The 25445-nt window shown below is 46.5% G+C and overlaps 1 protein-coding gene across 2 annotated transcripts in view; it reads right to left on the bottom strand.

Moving 5' to 3' along the window:
- The window catches only part of SLC1A7 (solute carrier family 1 member 7), a 45026-nt gene extending 27227 nt beyond the window's left edge, over nucleotides 1-17799 (bottom strand). The window contains exons 1-2 of one of the 2 annotated variants that reach the window (XM_033114945.1): nucleotides 17475-17799; nucleotides 10898-10977 (exon numbers count right to left, since the gene is read on the bottom strand). In XM_033114945.1, the coding sequence (XP_032970836.1) occupies nucleotides 10898-10977; nucleotides 17475-17651 (257 nt within the window). In that variant the 5' untranslated portion in view covers nucleotides 17652-17799. The remainder of the gene's footprint in view (nucleotides 1-10897; nucleotides 10978-17474) is intronic. The other variant, XM_033114946.1, reaches the window with a different exon arrangement.
- Nucleotides 17800-25445: the final 7646 nt, after the last annotated feature.

Here is a 25445-nt window from a genome sequence, read left to right on the forward strand (position 1 = left end):
CAGGGAAGGGCTGAATCTGGCTCAGTTCTAGTTCCTCAGAGCCCAGGGCCTGGCGTAGTCTGGGTGCATGTTTGTTGATACGTATGATGTTAAGCCATAGTGGAATTCTAGACTAGATTTTTAAAAGGATGACTTGTAAGCTCTGATGACCACGAGCACCCATTGTGAGTTCCCTGAGAACAAGTCACTTGGACCAGCTTTGGTCCCCTTACCTGATTTGGGGGATGGGGGAATACCCCTGGCATTGTGTGTCTGTGTGACATTGAGGCGGTTGACACCAGAACTTTGGGGAACAGATGGGAACTTTGGGGAATGACAACCTTAGGCAGTGCCCTCTTCTGAGGGAAAAGAACTTGATAGGGTGTCCGGAGCTGTACTTCCGGGCTCTGCTTTCTGCCCTCTCTTTCCTGGTCATTTTTATCAATGGCTTGGCCTAGGCCATTGACAGCATGTGGATCAGATTTGTGGAGGACAGGAAGCTGGGAGGAATAGCTAATGTGTTGGATGTGGGAGTCGGGACTAAGCAGACCCCAGCAGGCTGGGACCACGGGCCAATTCTCACATGATGAAACTGAACACGGACACATGTTGGGCCATACTTGGTTCCAGTAGCTCAGAGAGCACACACTCTGGGGTGGAAGAGGGAGGAGGAGGCTGAGCTGCAGCAGCACATGGGAAGGGGGCCTTTGAGGATTTTTTGCTCCCACCTTGGTAGTCACCTGGGCTGCCAAGGAGCTGGTAGGGAAGGGGGCCTTTGAGGATTTTTTGCTCCCACCTTGGTAGTCACCTGGGCTGCCAAGGAGCTGGTAGGCTTCAGCCTAGGAGGCCAGAAGCCTGGAGAATTTGTGAGGAGGACATAGACCTGCCCTGACATTGAGACCCCTGGGAAAGGGACAGGGGAGGGAAGTGTGTGTCCCACAGAGGACAGCTGGGGTAGGTGGCAGGTGACAGCGAAGCAGGCCTGGGGGAAGCAGCTGAGGAAGCAGGGCTGTGGAGCCTGGGGCAGAGCAGACTTGGGAAACTCTGGGATTGATGGGGAAAGCCATGGGGAAGCAGTTCTCAGCTCAGCACCAGGAATAACTTTCCAGCAAACAGAGCTGTCCTGCCCTGGAAGGGACCACCTTGAGAAGTAGTGAGCTCCCAGTCACTGAGGTGTGCAAGCAACTTGTTCAAGTCACACAGTGAGTAAGTATATTTGAACCCTGGTCTACTAGCACGACAACATCCATAGTCACAACATCCTGGTATTGGGATGTTAGCGGCAAGAAGGTTCTCTAAGCCCTGTGGCCAAGTCCTTGGGCTCTGGCCTCGGCTGACCCAGTCAGGGAAGCTCTCCCAAGCTAGCCTCTGGGATGCAGCTGCAAGGAGTCCTCCCGACAGGCAACCGAAAGGAGGCTTCTCGGGTCCATGGGAGTCCCCTCAGCTCTTCCAAGCATTATGGCTTACTTCTTTCCCCTGAGCAGATGACAGGCCCAGCAGCTGACAGCAAGTGCCACGTTAGTGCAGAATTATGCTTCCCAGATGGCTCTGCCACACCCCCACCCTCAAGCCAGCTCCTTCTAAGACATAAGGCAGGACGTCCAGATTCCCACTTGGCTAAAGTCTGGGTTATCTTCTCCCTTCCAAGGGCAGAAAAATCCTCTGCTGCCTATGTTTGCACACCTCAGAGGATAGAGAACTCATTAACTTCACTGTGGGCTAGTTATGCTTGTTAGAAAGTCCTTCCTGGTGCCAGAATGAAACCTGTCTCTAGGGAAGAGATTTCCCCACATTGGGCCCAGCCCTGCCCTCTGGAGCCACACAGACAAAACCTCTTTGGTTCCACTTTAGATTCCAAGGGGGGAAGGTGGGGAGGGAGAAGGAGGAGTAGGGGGCGGCACAGAGACAGGCTTGGGTTTGGGGGCACTGGCCCTGGCATCCCCAACTGCCCTCTGAAGCTCCCGCCTTCCCTGGCCCCTGGGCACTGGGATTGTGCTTGATGGGGGCTTGCAAATAATAAGCTTGAACTGAATCAAAAGCAAAAGCTGGAGGAGCCACAGCTGCAGCCCTCAGAGAGCCCATGGTCTGACCATCGACCATTCTCAACCACTTTCCACCAGGAAGGCTGCTTTCCCAAGGGTAATAAGGGTCAAGTTCAGCTCCCAACTCCACGTGAGCTGAACCCCTACCCCTTTCTTTCCCACGAAGCAATGAATGTCAGGTGTGAGGGAGCCAGAGCGTCCTTTACTCTGCTCTACAGTTCCATGGTTAGGAGCCCCGCTCCAACAGGAAGGAAAGACACCACCCAGAGCCTATGGGAAGACGGTCTCTTATCTCCTCCTCCATCTGGGGGGCTCCTGGTGTCTACTCCCCCAAGGCTCCAGCTGGGCCAGCTGGAGTGAGGCCCTCCTTAGGTCGAATGAGACCCTCTCCAGTGCAGGGTCTTCCAGTTCTCCACAGAGAAGAGTACAGGAGCTTTTTCAAAACCTCGCCCACCTCCCCGGAATCAGATATGTTCCCAGCCTGCTCCATGTTGAACACTTGCTTGGGGAGCTCTGGGGTCCCAGAACTGAATGAAATGGGTTTGTTGTCCTCAAGGAACTTTGTCCAATGGGCGGATAAACCTGCAGCTGGGCAACACAAAACCCTGGGTCCGGGCTGGGATGAGAGGCCAGAGGCAGGGTCTAGCCCAGCTTAGAATTAGGCTAGGCTTCCCAGAGGAGGTGACTATTGAATGGATCCTTGAAGGATGAATAGGAAGTCTCTAACTGGAAGGGGGGGAAGAATGGGAGTCTGTGATGGGTGATAAAACCTGGGAATTTTTCGGAGTCACCAGGCTAATGGTCTGACCCCACTCACAGCCCACAGCTGGGCCATGTTTCCCTTCTTGATGAGTAAGGCAGTCAGCTGACTGGGCAAGAGGGCCAAAGACAGATCCCAGGGCTCCCATCAGAGAGGTCAGCAGAGTTCTGCTAAGAATAGTTGCCCCATGGCTTGTAGGACAGAGTCCAGAAGCACAGGCTGCCCCCTTCTGCCACCCCCCACTCACTGTCCGTCCTGGGCAGAACGGGGCAGCAGCTCCCTGCACACTGGCTTCCAAACCAGACTTTGACGGCTGCTTGGCCCAGGATCATATCCAATAAGTTAGAACGTGGGTGTTTGGGAGTTTTCTGCCAAACTAGAGTTCCTCAGGAAGGGGGAGAAGGGAGTGTTGGATTTCTTTGGCCAAACATGACTTCCTGATTCTAAGAAAAATTAGTTCAAAATTCTTACAAGAAATAGAAAGGAAAACAATACACACACAGGAACACACATACACACACATACACGTACACCATACACACTTGCAAAGACACACACCACACATTCACACACAAACCCACACACGCACTTGGATTTCTTTGTTAAGATATGGAGTTTACAAAACATTCTGCCATGTTCAGCCTCAGTGAATCACAAACACATGGATTCAGTTTTCCTTGAATGATGCCTGGTTTAAGAAACTGAAGAATGAGGAGAGAGGAGAGTTTGGCACAAAGCAAGTGGAGAATTGGAGGCTCTAGCTAAATCCAGATGCTGGTTTGACCCACCCCTGGTTCCCTGTGTCACTCTGGTCTGGGGATGAGTGAAAACACGGGTCAGTTGACTCCCCAAGTTTAGAAGCAAACTCCAGGCTTAGTGGAACCATCATGGGAAGAAAGAAAGCAAGAAAGCAAGAAAGCAAGAAAACAAGAAAGCAAGCAAGCAAGCAAGCAAGCAAGCAAGCAAGCAAGCAAGCAAGAAAGAAAGAAAGAAAGAAGAAAGCACCTGCTGGGAACTGGTTTGTAAATTTGCAGATGGCCTTCTGTCTATTTTATGGCTGAGCCTAAAGGTGTGATAAATAACAGAACTTGAGGTAAATCTCGAGTCCTAGGGCACAGTGATGCTCCGACAGCATATCCAGCAGCAGCCTGTGTCTAGTGAAGGGAAAAGGGCTTTGCAGACCCTGCTCTAGCCCCTGAGTGGAAGAGTGAAACAGGATTATGAAGATGAGGGTGTGGCATGACAATTCTTATGACATCATGTTAAATTTTTTTAAAAAGGAAGAAGAAGCAGATAGACTTATTTTTGCAGAAGTAACAGTAAGTATCCTCCAAGAACTTAAAGGAACAGAAAGTTGCCAATACTCTTTGGGTTAATCTATAAATGAAAAGCAAAAGGGATCGGAGTAGTGACAAATGATATTGCTGGAAGAAAATGGGAAAGGAAGGCTTCCAGGCCCAAACGCTTGACTTTTCTAATGAAAAAGGGTGTAATTAGCATGAGATCAGTCAGCATTGAAGCTGAGAGTGGAAAGTCACTCAGCACCCATCCATGGGGGAGGGACCCTTGTTCAAGGACATGACAATGCTATAGTGGGTCCTAACCATCAGGCTACTAGTTCCTATGTTAACATAATGAGAGGCAGAATTTTCTAAATTTTGTTTGAGGCTTCTATGTTCATAGGTAGAGAGGTAGCAAGTCTTGCAGCTGATTTTGTTTTTAGAAGAATTTTTCAAGTGGCAAATGTAAGGTAAGAAGGCACACATTGTCCAGGGAAAAGGAGAGACTTTTGTGGTTTGATGGAAGTGTCCCTCCTTGAGACCTTAAGATCTACAGTCATGGAAAGGTGCACCAATTTGCACCAGAGGCTCAGGGACGTTCTGAGGGAAAAGAGATGAAGACCCCATCCCCTGCTCCCTGTGATTTGAAGCTAAGGTCAGGGTATACTAGGGTGCCGTAATCAAAGTCTGTTGGTACTAAAGCCCTCCCTCCCCCACCCCAGAGCTAACTCACCAGGGGCAAAGAGAGTCAGGGCTCAACCCCAGGGAGCTAAGCCCAGGGCATGCCTGAGGCTGCTTTGAGGAACAATGACTGAGCTCTTTGGTGGGATCTAGGAGCTAGAGCCGGGCATCCCAGGGCCTGGAGCAGGAATATGCACCTGCAAGGGGCTGTGTGCAGGCTGGAAACACAGCTTGCAGGGCCCGTGTTCAACAGCGACACCGTGTGGAAGGAGCCAGAGCAACAGGGCTAGTGGCAATATCAAATGTTCCAGCTTGTTCCACTGAATGAAATAAACTGATCTTGGCCTGAGGGATGCAGGCCTCCTGCTTGTACAGAGAAGTAGGATTACATTCAGCATATTCAGTTCTCAAGTCAGTAGGTAAAGCAAAAACTAAGTATAATTAAATTTACCCTTGAAGATCCCTGAAGTTGCCTGTAATGTTCAGGAGGTATAGTTTCATATAAATGCATTCAAGTCAGTTTCCTCCTAGTTTTGGAATGGGTTGATGTTTCTTTAGACGAATACCAGCTGAAGCAGTCCGCATACACTTAGACGCCATGATGTAAAATAAAACCCAAACAACCCTCTTTCACTGCCTGGAATCACAATGGCTGCAGGGAAATACTCACACTTTAAGAGGTACATGGAAACTAGGACCGGCTGAGTGCAAAGCAGATCCACCTCTCCTATGGTATGCTCACTCGGGGCCATAGCTCTGAAGCGGGGAGCTCCTGCCTCCTTTAAATTATTTTTCTCTCTTTCCACAGCATATGTAATTGGATTCACTTAAATACACATATGTTGGGACTCTACAGGTGGGGCCCCAGAAATGAACTGAAAATGTCAAACCTGGAGTCACACTGGTTATACAATTAATGAAATGGTCCTGCCGGCAATCAGCGTAACAGATTTTTGCAGGAAATGGAAATCTAATAGACAAGCAAAGAGAGATGAAGAGATGTAATGAAGTCTGGGTGGTCATGGTGGAGGTTGATACAAGGGATGAAAAGACCCTGCGCCTGCCTGGGAGGGTCTCACCATCTGGCAGGGAGACAGTCACAGAGACAGTTTGTTCCACAGAAAGGAGGCCCAGTGAGAGGAAGGTGGGGCCAGCTGGCCTGGGTTGGAGCCCAGTTCAATCACTCTTCCCACAATCTGGCACCTTCCAGCTCTTGGGCCTCTTTTCTCTAAAATCCACGCCAAACCAGTACCAAATCTGAGCCCCCTGACCCGCACCACAGACAGGCCTGCCACAGTGCAGCTGAGTGCAACCTACCCTTGGCCAGTTGGGACTCCTTAAGTCACAATAAGGGAATCTGCAAGAGGCTCCAGGGTGATAACAGGGGCTTTGGAGTCACTCACCAGATGTATGAACTTAACCAAGTCTCTTAGCATGGGAGCCTCAGTGACCTTGTCTGTAAAATGGGAAGGCCACCTCCCTCCCTCGCAGGCTTATTCTGAGAATGAAATAAGATAATGTACTTGAAGCACCCAGCATGGCTCCTGATGTACTACGGACGTCAGATTGACCAGGCTTCTCCAAGGCCCAGATGAGAAGTTTCATGAAACCTTCCTCCTCTGCTTCTGCTGTCAGCAGGCAGCCCCTTGGGGTGACCTCCTCCTCCTTCATACTTTTACTTAGCACTGCAGCTTACAGGTCATTTCTCTAGAAAGTGTCCACTGACTCAGGCACACTGGGTGCTGATACAGACCTGCACATAGCACTCCTCCCTCCGAGTCCCACACATCTGTGTTCATGGCACCCTTCACAGGGGCACGGACCAGGTCCCACTCATGTCCACGTCACACATCGTCACCAGTGCCCAGAGCCCTGGTTAGTGTGAGTGACAAGGGGAAAATGAACCTGAAACCCCTCCTAGCATCTTACATAAAAATACAGTGATGTACCTGACCCTTCTCCATGGAGGGGTTATGATGACTGGTCCTACCCCTTGGCAGGGCACTTCTTGTTCAGTGACATGAACGGCTAGTCCAAATAAAAATGCTAATTTATTTCTATGTCACTACTGTACAAAGAAAGGTGTCAGTACCCCATAATGTGGTATACCAGCGGTGACTGCAAAAGTCATTTAACAAACCATACTGAGTACATCCAGGGTTACAAGCAGCATCAGTGGTGGGGACAGGTCATCACCAATAGTTATTAATAAATGAAGAGCTGGGAGCATTTCACAGACAGAAACTTGAGCTAGGTCTTGAACATAGAGTGGAACTTAACTAAGAGGAGAAGAGGGCATCCGTGGAAGGGGGAACGGCATGAGCAAAGGTGTGGAGGTAGAAAAGTTTGTGGCATGCTTAGGGACTAATGAGACGACCAGCCTGCTTTTAGGGATCTGGCATAGAGATGGGGTGGCGGGTTCTTCTGGAAAAGAAGTTAGAGAATTTAGAGTCATGAATGCCAGGCTTTGGGGCCCAGACTTGCAGGTTGTTGGAGCTAGAAGCGAATGTGCCTTAATGTGTGTCCTCCCACTGCCTTGGAATGATTACACTGCGGAAAACCCCTGTCTCCTGGGGTTATATCTTGGAGCCCCTGGGGACAGAAGAGCAGCAGCCAGGCCCTTTAGCTTCAGCCAGAAGGCCTGATCCCAAGACATCAGGAATTTTTTTTTTTCCCACCATTAGAACAATTCTGGTGTTTGTTTTATAACAAACCCCTGCTTGGTCCCCTTGGCAGTTCTGGTTCACAAAGCCCAGCCTGCCATCTGAATTTTCAAAGCAGCTTTGGTGATCTTGCTCAGCCCCAAGTGAGAATCCCCACACCAGAGTTGCTGTTCCTTGAGGACCAGAATGCCCGGGCCTGGGCTGGCCAGAGCAAGAGCTCAGGGAACTGTGGGTGATGGATGGATGGGTGGATTATGGATCAGTTGAAGCTAAAGGAAGGAAGGTTCAGGAATGGAGCCGATTGGGGCTCAGAAATGGGTCATCTTTTCCCCCAAGAAAGTTTAATTCTCCCTTAGCAGGAAAAATTTAAAGCACTGCCATTTTTCAATGACACGGTTGCTCTACCCCCAGCCCAAACTGTATAATAAACAAATGAAATGTATGAAAATACACTGGCTTTTCTCAAGTTAATATCACATTCCATTTCCAGCCAAGACCAAGCGCTTTGGTCTGGTGGAAAGTGACCAGGACTATGAGAGCCAGGACTCGGAGAGCTGGACGGGCCCTTTGTGACAAAGTAAACTCGGTAAACTAAGGCTCAGGGCGAGGGTGACTTAGCCAAGATCACATGATGATTCGTGTTGGAAGCAGGTCTGGGGCCCAGGCCTCTGACTCTCTGACTCCAGGAATTTTTTTAAGTTAAATGACTTGCCCCAGGTCACACAGCTAGGAAGTGGCAGGGCAGGATGGGAACACAGGTCTGTGTGACTGCAGGGTCCACACAAGGGCCTCTACCTGTAAGGGCTTTCTATTCTGAGTAAGCGGTGATGTCCTGGCAGTAAGGATGGTCAGCAGTAAAAGATGGGAAAGCTGCCTAACAAGAGTCCAGTGCTTTATTTTGTAATAAAACTGAGGAAAAAAAGTGAAAAAAGAAAAGTCCTGTGTTTTTTCCATCGATGCACTTATTTAGCTGCCGTGGAATTGTCTATTTTCTCATCAGTCTCCCTCACAGCCTATGGACTCCTCAGGGACAGACACACATCTTTGTATCTGTTATGCCCAGTATAAGGCCAAATACCCAGAAAGCACAATGCATGATTGTTGAATTCATTAATTCACGTGACAAGTATGAATGAGTACCTACTGTGTGCCAGGCACCTGGTTAGGTCTAGAGTGGAGCCTCAACAGAACAGTATCTCTGCTTTTACAGAGTTTATGGTCCAGTGGAAGATAAGGAAACCATCCAATAATTTAATTCCTGTAGAATAACAATGTATAATAAGTGCTGTATGGAACAAGGAACAGGGCATAAGGAGGAAGAGTACAGGTGGTGGTGAAGGGGTGGGGAGGGCCTTTCTAAAGAGGCAACATGGAGGCTGAGATCTAAAGGAAGAGGAGGAAGAGGCATAAAGCATTGGGGAAGCATGTTCCAGCCAGAAGGAACAGCACGTGTGGAGACCTTGAGATGGGGAAGGGTTTGGTCTGCCACGGAGACTAAAGGCCACTGGGACTGGAGTGAGTGGGGCGTGAGATGACGTGGGGCAGAGGCTGGAGAGGGTAATGCAGGGCCTTCTAACTCAGGTTAAGGATGTGAGGGTTTATTCTAAATGCCGTGGAAGCCACTGAAAGGTTTTCGGTAAATAAGTGACATGGCTCAATCAGCTTTTCACAAGATCATTCTGCCCACTGTGTGGAGAATGCATCGGAGGGGAACAAGAACCGACGTGAGACCAGTGAGGTTACTGTGGCGTCAGACCTGCATGGTGGGGATGAAGCTGGGATCTATTTAGGAGGAAGAATCTGGAGTTGCTGATGGGCTGGCCTTGGCGCAAAGGGAATAAGCAAGGAGGCTTGAATAACTGGGTAGATGGAGCTGCCATTTACTGACAAACAGAAAACAGAAGAAGGAACTAGTTTGCTAAATAAAATCTCAATGTGGTTATGCTAAATTTGAAATGCTTGTGAAACACCCAGTGGAGATGTCAAGTAATAGTTTGAGTGTGGTGCTAAGAGGAGAAGCCCTGGAGGGAGATCTATGTTGGGGAGAGTTGGACTTGTAGGGGGGAATTAAAGCCCTGAGGACAGATGAGAAAAGGCCTGAGAAATTGCAACATTTAGAGAGTGAACAGAGAGAGTGGGGTGGAGGGGCAGAGGGCAGGCAAAGAGCCAGGAGAGTGTAAGGCGATAAAAAAGAGTATTTCAGGAGGGAAAGAGTGATTAGAGGCTGTACCAAGTGTATCAACTGCTGTGGAAAGGTCACGTAGAGCAACAACTGAGAGTGTCGTTTGGATTTAGCAACATGGGGGCCACTGGTGACCTTGACAGATTCACGGACCCAGTGAATGATTCAGGAGATGTATAAAGAGGAGACAACAACAAGAATGGGTTGAGAAATCAGGGAAAGCTGCCAGAGGGAGGTGGTATTTCAGTAGAACCTTGAAGTCTGAGTCCTGAGAGACCTAAATGCTGCCCACAAGAAGCTGAGCTGTGTTTGACAAGGCCACCCTGCAAGTGGCAGAAAGTGCCATTAACTGGCCTTCCAGCCTGGGGAGCACGATCTCCAGGACACTAGAGGGAAATGTGGAGGTCATCAGCAGGGAGGCTGATGACCCTGCCCCAGGGGACAGAGCCCATTATGCCCCCCCACCCCACCCACAGGATTCACTTCCCTCCCTGCAGAGAAGTCCTGGGAGGTAAGGATTCTAAACCTATGGCCTCAGAGCAAAGGGCTCTTAGACACCATCTGGAACAGCCAGTTCACTACACATCCGGAAAATCTGAGACCTAGAGAGGGGCAGGGGCTTGCCCAAGGTCACACAGCACATCAGTATAGAGAACAGGTGATCTCCAACGATTTCCTATGGCTATCGCTCTAGTGGATGAAGTCTCAATTGTTTAGCCTAGCATTCAAGGTCTTTCATGATTGAGCAAGAATCCATCCTCCAACTTCATCTCCCACCATCTTTCCCTCACACCCTGTTATCCAGCCCCCTGAATATTTGGCACACCCAAATATATAGCCTCCTGTAGTCCACACGACAATGCTTGGGAGTAGGTGTCGTTCCCATTTTACAGATGAGAAAACTGAGGCTCAGAGAAGTTTGATAACCTGTCCAAGTTTGCACAGCCAGTGCAGTGCACTGCTGAGCCAGAACATCATCTCATGAGTGTCTCCAAAGTCATCTTTTCCCCACACCCTGCTGCACTCATCATAGAGCCCCTCCTTTGGAAAGCAATCCCTGAACCCCTGACCCCGAGCTACTTTGGAGTTAGGTCCCTTCCTATGACTCCAAATCACTTGTTCAAGTGACTAAAACGTTCATTGAATGGGACTGAGATAATGTGCCACTGAGCAACACAGACTCCAGCAGCCCATAAAGGCTGCTCCCAGGCCTGCATCCACCCACAACAGGAGCAGGGCACGGACAGAACCTGTACAGAATCCTCTTCCCACCTTGCCCAGACCTCCCAGCCAGACACCCGGCCCCTCACCTGGAGACCACCAGCGGCAGGATCAGCATCTTCAACATCCTCATCAGGAGCTCTCCAGGGAACTGGAAGTAACTAATTTCCTGAAAACACAGCAAGAGCTGGGGTCACAGTAGGCGGTGCGGACTTCACGGCTGCTCAGTCCTTTATAACCTCCAGGCACTATTTCGTCTGCACTCATCTACCTAGCATATAGACAACAGAATCTTGGAGAAAGCACTGGCTTTTGGAGCTAACCAAACGTGGGTTCTGATCTTGTCCCCCTAACCATAACTACCGTGTTTCCCTGAAAATAAGACCTAGCCTGACCATCAGTTCTAATGTGTCTTTTGGAGCAAAAATTAATATAAGACCTGGTATTATATTATATTATACTATATTATATTGTATTATAAGACCCGGTCTTATATTATAGTAAAATAAGACCGGGTCTTATATTAATTTTTGCTCCAAAAGACACATTAGAGCTGATGGTCCGGCTAGGTCTTATTTTCGGGGAAACATGGTAGCTATGTTGCCTTAAGCAAGTTACTCGATCTCTCTGAGTTTTTCTCACCTGTAACATAAGGGTAATAAGGACTTCATAGGGTCATTGGGAGGCTTAAATGAGAGGATGCAGATAAAGCACTTGGCAGAGCGCCTGGTTGAGAATAAACGTTCAGTAATCGCAGTAAAGAACAGCTCTCCCCCACCTCTGCACCCTTCACCAGCCTATTGTTGGTATAAATCTGTCTCATGTAGCAGGTGGTAAGTGACTAAAGGACAGGGTTGTATACTGTTCACATATTCATTCAACCTATACTGTGCCAGGCATCATACTGGGTACCCCAAAATGAACTAGACATGGTCTCTGCCCAGGAGAAGTTCTCAGTCTAGTTTATAAGGAGACAGACTCATAAACAGACCATGCCATTCTTGAGTCAGTTTCTAGCCATATTGGGTCCATTGCGTAGGGCGCCCCCACCCTCTTCACAGATTTTTACCAGCCCCTCACAGCAGGTCTCATTTAAAATGCTGAAAGAGAATCGGATTGGGCTGATGAGACACCATGCCGTATAAAGAGCCCTTACTAGGCAGAGACCTTACACTGGGCTTCCTCATGGGCTGCTGCTTCCAGCCTATCCATGGGGACTTGGATTAGGGCGCTAAATCCTTAGCCAATCAACTGTCTGCAGAGTAATCCATCACATGGCCGAAACTGACAACTGAAGTGGAAGGCACCACTAAGCCCAGTAAAATTTAAATTTCAGATAAACAACAAATATTTGCTCTTTACTTATACTAAACAGTAGTTTTTGTTTATCTGAAATTTAAATTCAACCCGGTGTGCTGTGTTTAAATTTAATTTAATTTAATTCAGTGTTGCTGTTTCTGGCAACCGTAGCTTGAGGCCACTTTCCTCAGAGGGTAAGGTTGTGGGTGAGGCCAGTCCATGGACTTTGAAACACCACCCAAGTTAAAGTTTTGTACTTGCAGCTATCTTCTTTTTTTTTTTTTTTAAACCAAAGCCAAACATAACACTTGGTTAATGGTCTGATATTTGAAAAGTCCCAAATCATCGAATTTTGGTGCAGAGAAGGGGTTTTAAAAATCTTCTCGCTCAGCTGACTCATCTTGTAGATGAGGAAACTGAGCCAGAAAGGGAGGTGACTTGCCCCACACACTGAGTTAGCAACAGTGCAGGACAAGAAATCAGGCCTCCTCACCCCACTCTCCTGCCATTTACAACACACCAAAAAATCTACTTTTAAAAATATACCTACCATACTATGTATTTTTAATTAATTTTATTCTATGTGTATACTTTTTAATTTAAATAGCACTATACTGATAAAAAGGCAGCCCCTTCTTCACTCATCTCTATCCCCACCCCAACTTCCCAGGAGTCAACATCCTCTAGCTGTTTCCCTTAGTGTTATTAGTTCTAAATACTATGCTTATAATATTGTTTCTACATAAATCTTTTTGACATCTATTAACTTCCCTGCCATGACAGATGAAGACTCCATTCCCTTTTTCCTCCTACCATTTCACCACTGGACCAATTTTTGATTAGATTAACAGTCAAGGTTTATAATATTTTTACCATAAAATATTGTCCACTGTTGAGAAAAGTAAAATACTACAACCATGCCTCCTTTTCATACAACCTTCATTTTTTTTCCTTGAAGTTAATAATTGACTGATTTTTCATTCGCCTTGTTTTCTATGGATCACTCACTAATTTCTTCCAAATGCTTTAACATCTCTTTTGAAATGCCTAACAATAGTATTTTCTATATACTTATGCACATCAGTTCCATTTTATGTCCTCTGAGACCTCAGTCTAAGATCTCCATCTTCCTGTTCCAGTTTGGACAGATTTCTGTCTAGGCCCAGTGGTTGTCCCAGATCTCCTCTTCACTGTTATTCTGGAACTTTCTTCTTGTTTTATTTCCCTTGTCTTCTTGTTTTATTTCCTTGTTTTGCTGGAACATCTCTTTTGGTAGCTTCCACAGTAAGGGTGAATGGGAGAGAAACTTCTGAGTCCTTACATAAGTAAAAATGTGTTTATTCTACACTTAACCTCTGATAATAGTGTGGCTATACTTTATAAGATTCTTAGTTTAAAAGAATATTCCCTCTACATGTCAAAGGCATCTCCCCTTGTCTTCTAGAATCTAGTGTTGCTTAAGATGTTTGGAGCCATTCTTACTTCCTATTCTTTACATGAGGCTTGTCCTATTCTCTCAGAACCATTTAAGAATCATGTGTTTATTTCCCATTTTCTGTAATTTTAAGGTGATATAACATGGTATTCTCTCTCTCTCGCTCTCTCTCGCTCTTGCTCTCTTTCTCTCTCTTACAATTTGCAGTGCTGTGCATAGATTTCATTGCTGAGAACTTTCTTATCTTCCCTGTGAATTTTTTAGCTCCATTTTTTTCTGTTAGCTTTCTCTAAAACTCTCATTAGAGAATTGGATGATGGACATTCTAATTTTCTTATATTTTCTTTTTCCATCTTCATCTCTTTTTGTTTTACTCTCTGAGAGATTTCTGCAACTTTATCCCAGCTATTGGTATTTTTACTTTGGCTTACCTATTTTTAATTTCCAAAAGCTCTTTCTTGTTCTCGGATTGTTCCTTCTTTTTGCATCCCACTTAATTTTATAGTCACTATACCGTTTCTCATATCTTTGAAGAACTTAAAAATTTTTTTTTAAGTTTTCTTTTACCCCTTGCATTGTCTCTGCTTCATTAGAGACCCTCTTTTCTGTTTGTTTAGTCTCTGTCTTTCACGTTAGATGCTTTGACTTTGGCTTTCTGCTCATATGTAAGTGTGAGACATTAAAATTCTGTGTACATGAGTAGAACTTGTCAACTGATGGCTCCTCAAAGAAGGGTGATGGTTGATGATCTGTTTGTTTTTCAGTGGGGATAGGGTGGGATAGGGGAAGAATCTCCTTTACATCAGAATTTGGAGATCATTTCTCTGAGGCTTCAGTGAGATAAATCTCTTCCTACCTCTGACTGGGTGGTGCGGCTGTGCCTAAGCCCAGCTGACAGCCATCTCATGGGGATCCCACACTCAGAACACAGATGTCCACTAATTCATTTACAGTGTGAGCCTCACCACTTTCCCTCCCCAACACACTCAGGTGGGCCTAATATCCTTAAGTCAAGCTTCTCTGGTTCCTTGGGGCAAGCAGTGGGGTAGAGGTGGGTGGATGAGGAGTCCGCTGGAAGGGACTGGAAGGGACCTACATGAACTGGAAGGGACCTAGGGGTCTAACTGCTCCAGTCAGTTCCGACCAAAGTTCCGACCAATGTCTCTGATCTCAACTCCATGCTTCACCCCTGCCTCCTGCCACACCTGCACCTTCAAGTCCAGAGTTCTTGTGGAGTTCTCCAAGACAAACTAATGTGGTATGTGCTTCTAGAAACACAGATTTTAGCTTTTAGTGCTGTCCTAGATGAGATCATTCAATGCTATCCACTTCCCATTTTGCCTAATGTATTGTAGTCATTTGACTTTTCTCAACTGTCTTCTTTTATATTCTCTTTGTTCTTGGGAGTCCGTATCTTTTTTCCACTACAATTTTGGTGAAAGAAAGGAAAATGGGTACAATTGTAAATTCACCATGGTTTAACTAGAACTCTCAAAATGACCTATACGTTTAAATGCGATGCTGATTTAAAAAAAAAAATTCCAAATCTTGTGATTTTGTAAGTTCTTTTCTCAAATAGGACAGTCTACCATTTTGCAAATTGTTTATGATTTTTGCTTGTTGCGTAAGCTCACAAAATAAGAAGGGTTTGGTTTCTGAGTCACAGGCAGAGATCAAACAAACAACTCCTGGATTTCAAAGTAAGATGCTGAAAAAGCCAACTCCTGCCAAATAATTGTTCTAAGACTCCACATCTTTCAGTTTATCTGGCAGGTTGGTTAATCCAGACGGGAACACATTTGAATTTCCAAACAGATGGGGAAGGCAGCTTTTGGGGAAGGAGGCCCCAGATGAGTTTGGCTTTTAATAACAGGCATTCCAATTTATTTTCACAACATAATCTTCTTGCAGGAAATATATTTTTGTTGTTGAGGAAAATTAAAGTAGATAGCAGATTGTTTGTGTCGTTGCCAGTTTAATTCAGCCGTTGAGGGTTCTCTCTGTGACAAGCACTGAACTAGGCTCCCATTTTGATTCAATAAAGCCCATGTGATATTCAGCAAGTCGAAGTCTGATGGGAGAAATAGATTCCTACACAAATGGCTCTGAAGCAAGACAGCCAGCAGCTGGTTACAGTGGAGGATGAGCGCAGGCTGAGTATGGGAGAGTATTATTTCAGATATGGGTAGGTCTGGAAGAATTTTTGTAAGATACGGAATAGGAGATGGTCTTGATGAAGGTAGGGCTTGGGCAGGAAGCTAAGAGATGGAGGAGGAAAGTAACATTCACCAAGAATCCACTATATACCAGGCACTGATGAATCCTTGTTTACTCCTCACAATAATTCTAGTGCCCCCCGCCCCCTGCAACTCTACTTTTCAGATAAGAAAATGGACGCCCAAAAAGAAGATAGGATTTTGCATAGGGCCGCTCAGCCACTTACTAGTAGAGTCAAAGTTCAGGGTTCCTCTGCCTCCAGAGTCCATGCTTTCCCCTGAATAACTGATCGTGGTAACCTACCAGTGTTACTATGGTAACAGTGGCTCAATTCCCAGGGAGGGGGTGTTTTGCTTTTAATGGAAGACAAAATCTGATGCCTAGGACTTCAGTTGTAGAGTTCGTATTAGATATCAGTGAACTACAGGAAGAGACATTTTCTGAAATAGGGAATTTTTCAGGCGCCCATTGGCAAAGACTCTCTCCTTGACCAAGCTTTAGCCAGGATACTCCCAGCCCCTTTTCTGATTAGGCCTCATCCTTGGGAACTGTCTTCAACCTGCGTAGCCCAGTCGCAGCACAAATCCAGCTCAGTCAGTTTAGTGAGAATCCCCCACTCAGCCTTCAACCAGAATCCTGTAATTTTTCTCTCAATTGATCCCCTCACTATGCTCATCGGCTATAAACCCCCAACTGTCTTTGTTGTATTCGGAGTTAAGCCTGATCTCTCTCCCATATTACAGTCTCGACACCTACACACCATCACAATAGTCCTGACAGTCTTCTTTACTGTTTTAACAAGTATTAGAATAACTTTTTTAGCACCCTGTGAGTGTCCCCTCCTCTCCTGTAGGACATGGGTACTCAGAGGGAAAAGGGTCCTCTCCAAGGCAAGGCATCTTCGCCCTTGCAGGTACATAGGCCAGAACCCTGGGGATTTGCTTTGCTTCCCTGTCCCCCAACCCCACATCCAATCAGCCACCACATCCTGAATTTTGCAAACAGTTCTCCTATCTGTCCCATTCATCCCTATTGTTAAGTCTCGCCCCTGCAGCTGCCTCCTCACTTGGCCCCCTGCCTGTCCCACCACTGCCCTATCCTTCACTAAGCACCAGAGAGATCTCTCCAAGCTCAGATCTGACCATATCACTCCCCTGCTCAGAGCTTCTCACGGCTGCCTCAGGTGCATGCGTGGTGATGGGATATGGAGGCCTGATGGGCCCGGTCCTCCAGCCCCTGCTTCACGGTGTACGTTCCAGCTCCTGTAAAGAGCTTGCTCCACACACGCCCAAATCTTTCCTGCCGCTGTGCCTTGCTCCTGCTGTCACCTCTGCCTAGAATACTCTTTCTGGGTTTCTATTTATACAAGCTGCTTTAGGAGGTGTTGTCTGATGCCCACGTCGCACTTTTACAGGCCCCCTTCTTCCCCGTCACACAGCTCTTAGCCCTGCGGCTATTCTAATGAGGAATCCTTGCCTCTCATTCATCTGGTGATGCTGATTCGTAACTATTTCCTCCGCCATTTTATTGCATGTCACTCCAGTTCTGTGATGTATTTTCACACCCATTTTACAGATGACAGAACTGGGATCCAGAGAGGTAAAGTGACACTGTCATGTCATCAGGGAGTCATGGAGAGGGAATGTAACAGCCAGATCCCTCAGGCCCACACACCCCTCCTACAGGGGGACCCTGTGATGCCCCAGGTGGCTGACCTGTGGTGAGAGGCGTCGGGTCCTCAGGAAAAAGCCGAGGAGGCAGCCCACGGTGACAGACAGCACAGACAGGATGAGCAGTCCGTTCCTCTTGCACACATCCTTCCCTCGTGCCAGGATGGCACCTGGCACCATGGTGAGCCCAGCCTGCTGGCACGGGGCACAGCACCATTCCATGCACGTGAGGCCAGAAGGGGGCACAGGGTCCTAGCTGGAGGCTTTGGCTCCTCAGCAGGCAGGTGGTCAGGGTTGCTAAGCACCAGTTGCCAGCCGGACAGCCATGGCCTGCGTGGGTGCCCCAGAGGGAAGCCACAATCCTATTACCAGCTACGTCATTAAGAGCTAGGAGCAGATTAGGGCCTGGGAAATTAGAGCAGGCCACGTGATCTGGGGGCCCGGACCTCACAGTCAAGTGCTCCTCTTAAGCAGGGGAGGAGACCAGGGCTGGTGGGAAGAACAAGCGGAACATTTGCTTGGTTGGTTTGATTTTTACCCCCACTTCATTCCAGAAAAAATTGAAGGCAAGACAATAAGATACTAGTTTGTTGCCAATTAATTGCTAATATTAATTAAGCATTTATTATGCACCAGGTGCTGTTCTAGAAGCACATTACTTGTATTAGCACTTTTAATCATAACATCAATCCCAAGAAGTACTATAAGTATCATTTTACAGGTGAAGAAACTGAGGCAAAGAGAAGTTGAATAACAAGTATGTGCTGGATGCCAGGCCTGCTCTAGTTGCCTTATCTGTGCAAAGAACAGGGAATCATCCTGACAACCTAGGATTCCAACCTTCATTTTACTAACAGGGAGACTGAGACCCCAGGAGCCAGAGTCCCTGGGCCAAAGTCACAGAGCTCGCAAGAAGCAGAGTGGAATTCAGGCCTGTGTCGGTTTGGTTTTCACCACATGCACCGGTGGATGGGCTCAAAGGTGCTTAGCCTTTGAGTTGTGGGCAACTTAGGATTTGAGTCAGTGGACCTGAGTTCCAACTTGGGCCCTGCCACACTCTGTGGTGGGTTTCCTTCAGGGCTGCTTTAAGCCTAAAGCTGGGACCCATATAGGCTCTCAGGGCCTTTTATTTTTAAAGATGACAGAGCCCAAGGGACCTACATTCAAGTCCCAGCTCTGCCACTTACTAGTTGTGTGAACCTAGATAAGCCGTTTAAGCTCACGGTGCCTCAGTTTCCCCATCTATAAAACAGACGTAATATAATAATATAGCATTTACTTTATTAGGGCTGGTGCAACATCCCATCCAAAGAATATTTGTGAAAGCAACAGTGAACTATAAAGTATTGAACAGGGATTATCATCCACATTTAGCGTTTTTAGAGAACGGTTTTCTTTTTGCTATTTCTTCTGGCCTGGCCTGGCCTTTAAAGCCAGAGGGGATTAACTCTTGTCTATTTCACCAGGAATCTGTAATCTCATTAGGGGCAGTCAGGCCAGGTGGCAGCAGGGAGCAGCCTGTTTGTGGTGTGTATGCTGGGTATGCACAAGGGCTGCCTCCCCTGACTAAGGGGAGGGTGTGGAGGATGGAGAGGACCAGGGGCCAAGGAACTGCTGGGGGTCCAGGTGGAGGGCACTGGGGTGCAGCCCCAAAGCCATGGGCAGAGCTCCGACTGGCAGGGGACCCTCAGATTCCAGTTTCGATTTAATCAGCTTTGTGACTCTGCCCTCTTTGGGCCTCAGTCTTGCCCTCCATAGAACGAGAGAAATCAGGTAGGTGCTTTCTAAGGACCCCTCAGTTCAACAAGCAACCTTCAAAAACCCAGCTCTTTGCCAGTTGCTTTGGGGATGTGGGTATGGGGTAGATACAAGTCTGAGAGTTTTATTTTTTTCCTTTAATTCCAACTCTTAAAACCAAGAATTTCCTGACATACCTTCAACTCCAACAAATACCCGTTTTCCAGTTAACCAAGTGGTTTATTTACTGTCTAGAAGAGACATTCTGAGTGGATTTTCGGGTTTGTGTTTAGATCAATGTCCAGGCCTAGCCTTCAGCTGTCCCATGAAGTAGGCTAGTTTTGCTTTCCACTTCAGCTCCAAGACTCACACTCCCATGGTGCCCCCACAACTGTTCTGCCTCCGGCCCCTCCCCCTCCAACGCTACCACCACCTGCCTCCCAGACTCCAGGTCTTTCTTTCTGTTGCCCCCACTGTCTTCAACACGGAAAATTACAACTCATATAGCACCATCTCATGTCACCACTTCTGGGTACTGGGGACACAGTAGTTGCCTTCAGGGAGCTTATAAGAAGATTGAGGGGCTCTAAGAAAGGACTAATTCACACTAAAGTGTAAGTGACTGATAAGGAGCTTGCTAAGGATATTGGCAAATCAAATCGAAAGGCTCCCTTCAATAGTTCCCCATTGCCCACAGAATCAGTTGCTTTACAATGTCTTAGATATGCAAATTTTTTCCATAATTAAAAACAAGTTGAGAAATGCTGGATGAAACAAAGTTAAGCAGGTTCTTTACTCCAGGACAGCTCAAAGTCAGACTGATCAAGTTCAAATCTTAGCTCTACTACTAAATGTGTGACCTTGGACATATTTCTTAACTTCTCTATAAAATAGAAATAACACAACGGTATCTAGTTCATAGGGTTGTGATGGAGGTCAAATATGGCGATGCATACTAGGTGCTCAGAGCATTGCTTGGTGCCTCGAAGACACTCACAGGTAGTTACTATTCATTTTAGCAGAGCCTTTACAATACCAACATGTGTTGGAGGAAGTCTCCGAGTGGGGGACACAGAATCCCAGCCCTCTTCTGGCGCAGAGAATTCCGTGGGTCTGGTGTTCAGAGAAGACACTTTGGAACACTCCAGCCTCCAAGATGAAGTCCCTGCTCCTTAGGGAAGCACTTGAGTGCCTTGGGGGCTTGTATCTGCTAACTTTTCTAACACACCGTCACACCTCGCGCTTCTACAACACCGAATGAGTTTGAGTTTCTTGAGCGCTGCACTCTCTCTCAGGCCTCCACACCTGTGTCCATGCTATTTCCTCTGCCTGGAATGTCCTTCCCTCTGTCTCTAAAGCCACAGGTCAAATGACCCATCTTCCCTGAAACTTTCCCTGACTACCCCGTCTCTTTCCCTTCCCACTAACTCAGGCCCTTCTGCCATCACCAACGGGGATTAACCCCAGTTCCCTTGTAAGTGGCCCTGATAAGGAAATAAAAATCTACGAGAATTAGATTCAATCTGTTTGTTACCATGTCGTTTGAAAATGCCTTGATGGATTATCCTCAAAAGTTGGAGGGTATATTGGGGGACCTGGGGAACACCCCAAGGAACAAAGAGTTGCCCTCCAAAGCAGCTGAAACTGATAGCAATAGGAAGCCCGGGTGATGCTTCTTGGGAGGTTTGAGACACATAGATGAAGATGCTTTGGGCAAAGAAGAGAAACAGTGTTGTCAAAAACCAGCCCCAAATCACAGCTCATAAGTGCGGCCGTCCCACTCTGCAGAAGTAAGTTTGCAGTCGAGCTGTTTCTCACCACGGCCACTCTGTGCAGGTTGTGCCAGGGTAGAGAGCAGCAAGGTCGATTTATTTCCTAATGAGTAATGATTCTCTAGGGTCAGCAGAGGAGCCAACTTAGCCCGGGAGGTGGGTGTAAGAGGGCTTCCCAGAGGGGAGGTCATTTTGTCAGAGACCTGAATAAGCCAGGAGTTAGGGGATGCTGGTTAACAGGGAGGGGAGAGGAGAGCCTCTTCCGAAAAAGGGGACCCGGCTGGAGGTGCCAGAGCTGGTTCTGGGAATCCACAACAAATCAGTGGGTTGGAGTGACCCGCAGGCCGGGGGCCTCACCCCTTCCTCCGTGGATCAAAACAAGTTTAGGTTGAGCTTTCTGAGCTCCCAGCGGGGTTCATGGTGATGACAGCTCTGGGTTTGTTGGCTGCTTTCCAGAGACATACCAGAGGCGCCGTAATATCCTCCCCGACACGTCTTCTGAGCTCACTATAGGCTCGTCCCTTCCAGAAAGGTTTTCTGTGGACAACTACCCAGCTGGTGTGGATTCCTTTGAGCACTAGTCACCGAGGAGCTGTTCTGACCTCTGCTAAGGCTGGTCCTCTCCTATGTTTGCCTCAGAGGATGGGATAAAGAGACTCTCACATGGCAGGCTCTCTTATGTCACCTTCCTTCTTCCCTTTCCAGCCCCTCCTGTCTAGATTTTTCCTCTATAGAAATTGTCCTGAGTACCCACTTAGCCACTGTTTGTTGAGCACCTACTTCTCTGTCAAAGAGCCACGTACCAGAGGGAACCAGCGCGTGATTCAGCCCCTCCATAAGCACTCACTGAATCAGTTAAGTGTCCAGGGCACAGTAGCACTAGTCACACTATTTAAATTGAAATTAATGAAGATGAAATGGTTTAAAATGCAGTTCTTCTGTTGCACTAGCCACACTTCAAGAACTCGATAGCCACATGTGGCTAAGTGGCTACCATATTGAACAGTGCAGTTACAGAACATTTCCATGAGAGCAGAACATTCTGTTGAACTTTCTAGAGTCACAATGAGCTGGATTCAAATCTCAGGTCCTTCTCTTGGAAGCTGTGTGAATTTGCCCAAATTAGTGAACCTCTCTGAGCCTCTTTTCTGCATCTATAAAAGCCCATGTTCTTTAGATTGCCTGACACTCCACTCTTTTGAATATAATAGTTAGAGCAAAGCATGAAGTTAAAACCCCCAGAAACTTCAAATTATGTTTCCAAATTAGTTAGGACTCTTGTAGCAAATAATAAGAAATTAAATCAAGCTACCTGAGTAAACAGGGAATTTATAAGCAAGGCTGACTATGTAATTTGTGGGGCCCAGTGCAAAATGAACATATGGGACTTTGTTCAAAAAGCAGGAAAAAAACGTGCATTAAAGGTACCAAAATATAAAGTTTTTTTTCTTTCTTCCACAGTCTTTTTTTCAACTTATAGTGTTTTTTTTGCTATCATTCTTAAGTAAATAAAGATTAAAAATTTAAATTACTAGTATGAATTTTCCCACTCATCTTTATATTTGCAATGCCAGTTTTAAATGCAAATATAAAAGCATTTAACTTGCTGCATTCAGACTCACCAAAATTATACAATCTGTGTTTAGTTGCTAATACATGTAAATATATTTTATTCTTAACCAGAACAGTGGAAACACTGTCCAAAACTAATTCAACTGTCTTTATTTCACTTCTTGATACATATACATCCTACCAGTACATTCTCTGTCTTAGGCTTACTGGTGAGTAAGGAAGACCTGAAAAGATAAGGAACTCTGGATAGCCCTGTCTTTACTTTTTCTTCTATATCATTTTCAGTTTAAGTGGGTGGCTAATACGGGGAAGTTACACCAGTAAGAAAGGATACAATAACATTCCTTCATCATTTGTATTTCTTAGAATGCCACTGTCTCCTTTCTGTGTTCAAAGCAAGTTCTGGTTTGAGGAAAGCGTGGTTTCTTATGGCTGTCAGCACCCCTGTTTACTCAGTTGCAGACATAACATGTTTTCCTTGTACTTGCTTTGAGTCTTGCTGAGCTCCCAGGCATCTCTAGGTTACCTGAATTCTGAGCTCATAGGGGTATCATGTACAATGAATACAAATAGAATGGTAAGGAATAGTGGCAGACATTTATATTGCACGCATCTTCTCTGCTCACGTGCATGCTCCATTATCCTGTCAGACTTTACTTATAAAACACAAGTTCAAAGATAAAATTAATAAGAATTTACAAATGGTTACAGCACAGCATTAAACCAAGCATTGGGCCTTTCTGATGCCCGTGAAATCAGACCTGTTTATACGACTGGATGGTGACACTTTCAGAGAACTCAAGGGCCAGAGTAGAACTGAGCTGCAAAGACAATCTGAACCAGGTGCTTGATTATTAAACAATTCTCTCTCACTGGCGCTTCTTTTTGCACACCTGATCCATTCATTCTCTCTTCATTCAATGCATTTTCACTAAGAGGTGGTGTAGGATAGCGATTCAGAGCACAGATTCTGGAACCAGATGACTTGTGTTTGAATCCTGGCTCCTAGACCAACTGTCTGTATGACTTTAGGCAAGTTACCTGGTGTCTCAGTTTTCTCATACGAAATATGGCGATAATAATGTTCTGTCTTATAGGGCTGTTATGTCGACTAAATGAATTCCATGTGCGAAGCACTTAGGACAGTTGTCTGATCATAGTAAGTACTGTATACATGTTCTTATTATTAGCATTATTACTACATGCCAGGCATATTCTAGGGGTATAGTAATAAATAGAAATAGACAACAATCTCTCTTCTCATAGAACGTACATGTTGGTGGCGATGTTTGTGCTACATTATTCTTTCTCTAATGGAGAAATGGAGCATATCCACTACTGTTCTGGTCCATGTGGAGGAAACACGGCTACCACAGTTCTGTTTCACTCCAAGTCCAAAATTCCCAGGAAAAGTTGTGATTGGACCAGCTTGGACCAATCATCTGTGGCCAGCAGGGGCAGGGGGTGGAGTCACATTGTTTCAAATTGCTGCTTCTATGGTAACCCTGTAGATGTGTGTGGTAGCAGTTAGGAAAATGGATACACTGCGCAGACAGCAAAGTATCTAGTACCTTGTCCTAGTCACTCAACTCTTGGCAAGGCATACTTATACCTTGACTTTTTTTTTCTTTCTTGTGTAAAATACCTAACATCTTATCTCCTGTAATGCTTCTCCAGAACTTAGGATCAGTTGCTCAAGGTTCTTCATTGCTTTGCCTTCTCTGATGTCTGCTTCTCCCCCTTTGTGGCAGCAGGCACCGTAGTGGGCATGGAACAGATTGTAGTTTACCATCCGATCCAGGTGATTTCTCAATCCTTCTAAGCCCACTGCTTCTCGCTTGTTTGGGACCACACAGCCACCAAGTCAGGGAGCCAGGATTCAAAACTCAGGCATAAAGTCCACAGAGAGCCCTAGGGACATACTGGTCCACTCTCTGAGGCTGGTAGAAGGAAAGGAGCCTGGGCAAGGCCAACTGGAAACCAGGTGCCAAGTCAGGAACAGAACTGGGGTCTTCCATCCCCACTCAGTCCTCCCTAAACCCAGAAACATTCCTCAAAAAAAAAAAAATCATTCTGCCATTGACTATTATTTTGCAGTATCTCCTCTATGGTATGGAATTTGCCTCTACCTCCTAGCCTACATGGCAGTAACTGTGTGGACCCTCTTTTGGAGCAGCTCCTACTTGCCCCCCGCCCCCGAACTTCCTGTACAACTTGTGTCCAGACTCTTCCCACCTCTTGCCTCTGGCTGCCGGATGCTCATTTCTTTTGGGAAGGTGTTGAAGCCAATTACTGAATAGGGGCTGCAGGACGGGGGACACAGGACAGCTATCTGCAGAGCCACAGGGACCAGTGACTGGGGAAAGGCTGAGCTTGAGCAGCTGGGACTACAGATGTTAGGGAATGGGATTAAGGAATTGAATAGGGAATGGACTCAGCCTTGGTTTCTGGAAAAAGTCAAGATGAGTGTTGGCCAACACATTGGAGGCTCTGGGCAGAGAGTGAGCGAAACTAGAGAAGGGCAAAGAGTTAGGTTCTTATTCTGATACTGTGGGATGCACTCAGGGAAGTCTTTTGAGCTCCCTGAGCCTTAGCTTTCTCAGTTCAAAGGTGATTCCTTGCTTCATGAGGCCGCAGTGAGGCTGAGAGACAGGTGTGCATCGTGGCGGAGAGCACTGGTTATGGTGTCAGACAGACCTGGATTGAAATTTCTGCGCAGCATTAACTAGCCGTGTAATTTTTAGGCATGTTGCCTCACTGCTTTGAATCTCTATTTCCTTGTCTATGAAATCAGGATGTTAATTATACCTAACTCACAGGGTTTGAGGAAGTTTAAATAGAATCTTAGATGAAAAAGAATTAGTACAGAGTTTGGCATGTACTAACTGCTCAAAAAAGGGTTGCAAGCTATAGAGACCCCAATTGAGAGAGCTTA

The sequence above is a fragment of the Rhinolophus ferrumequinum genome, chromosome 9, assembly GCF_004115265.2.
Source record: "Rhinolophus ferrumequinum isolate MPI-CBG mRhiFer1 chromosome 9, mRhiFer1_v1.p, whole genome shotgun sequence".
NCBI lineage: Eukaryota > Metazoa > Chordata > Mammalia > Chiroptera > Rhinolophidae > Rhinolophus > Rhinolophus ferrumequinum.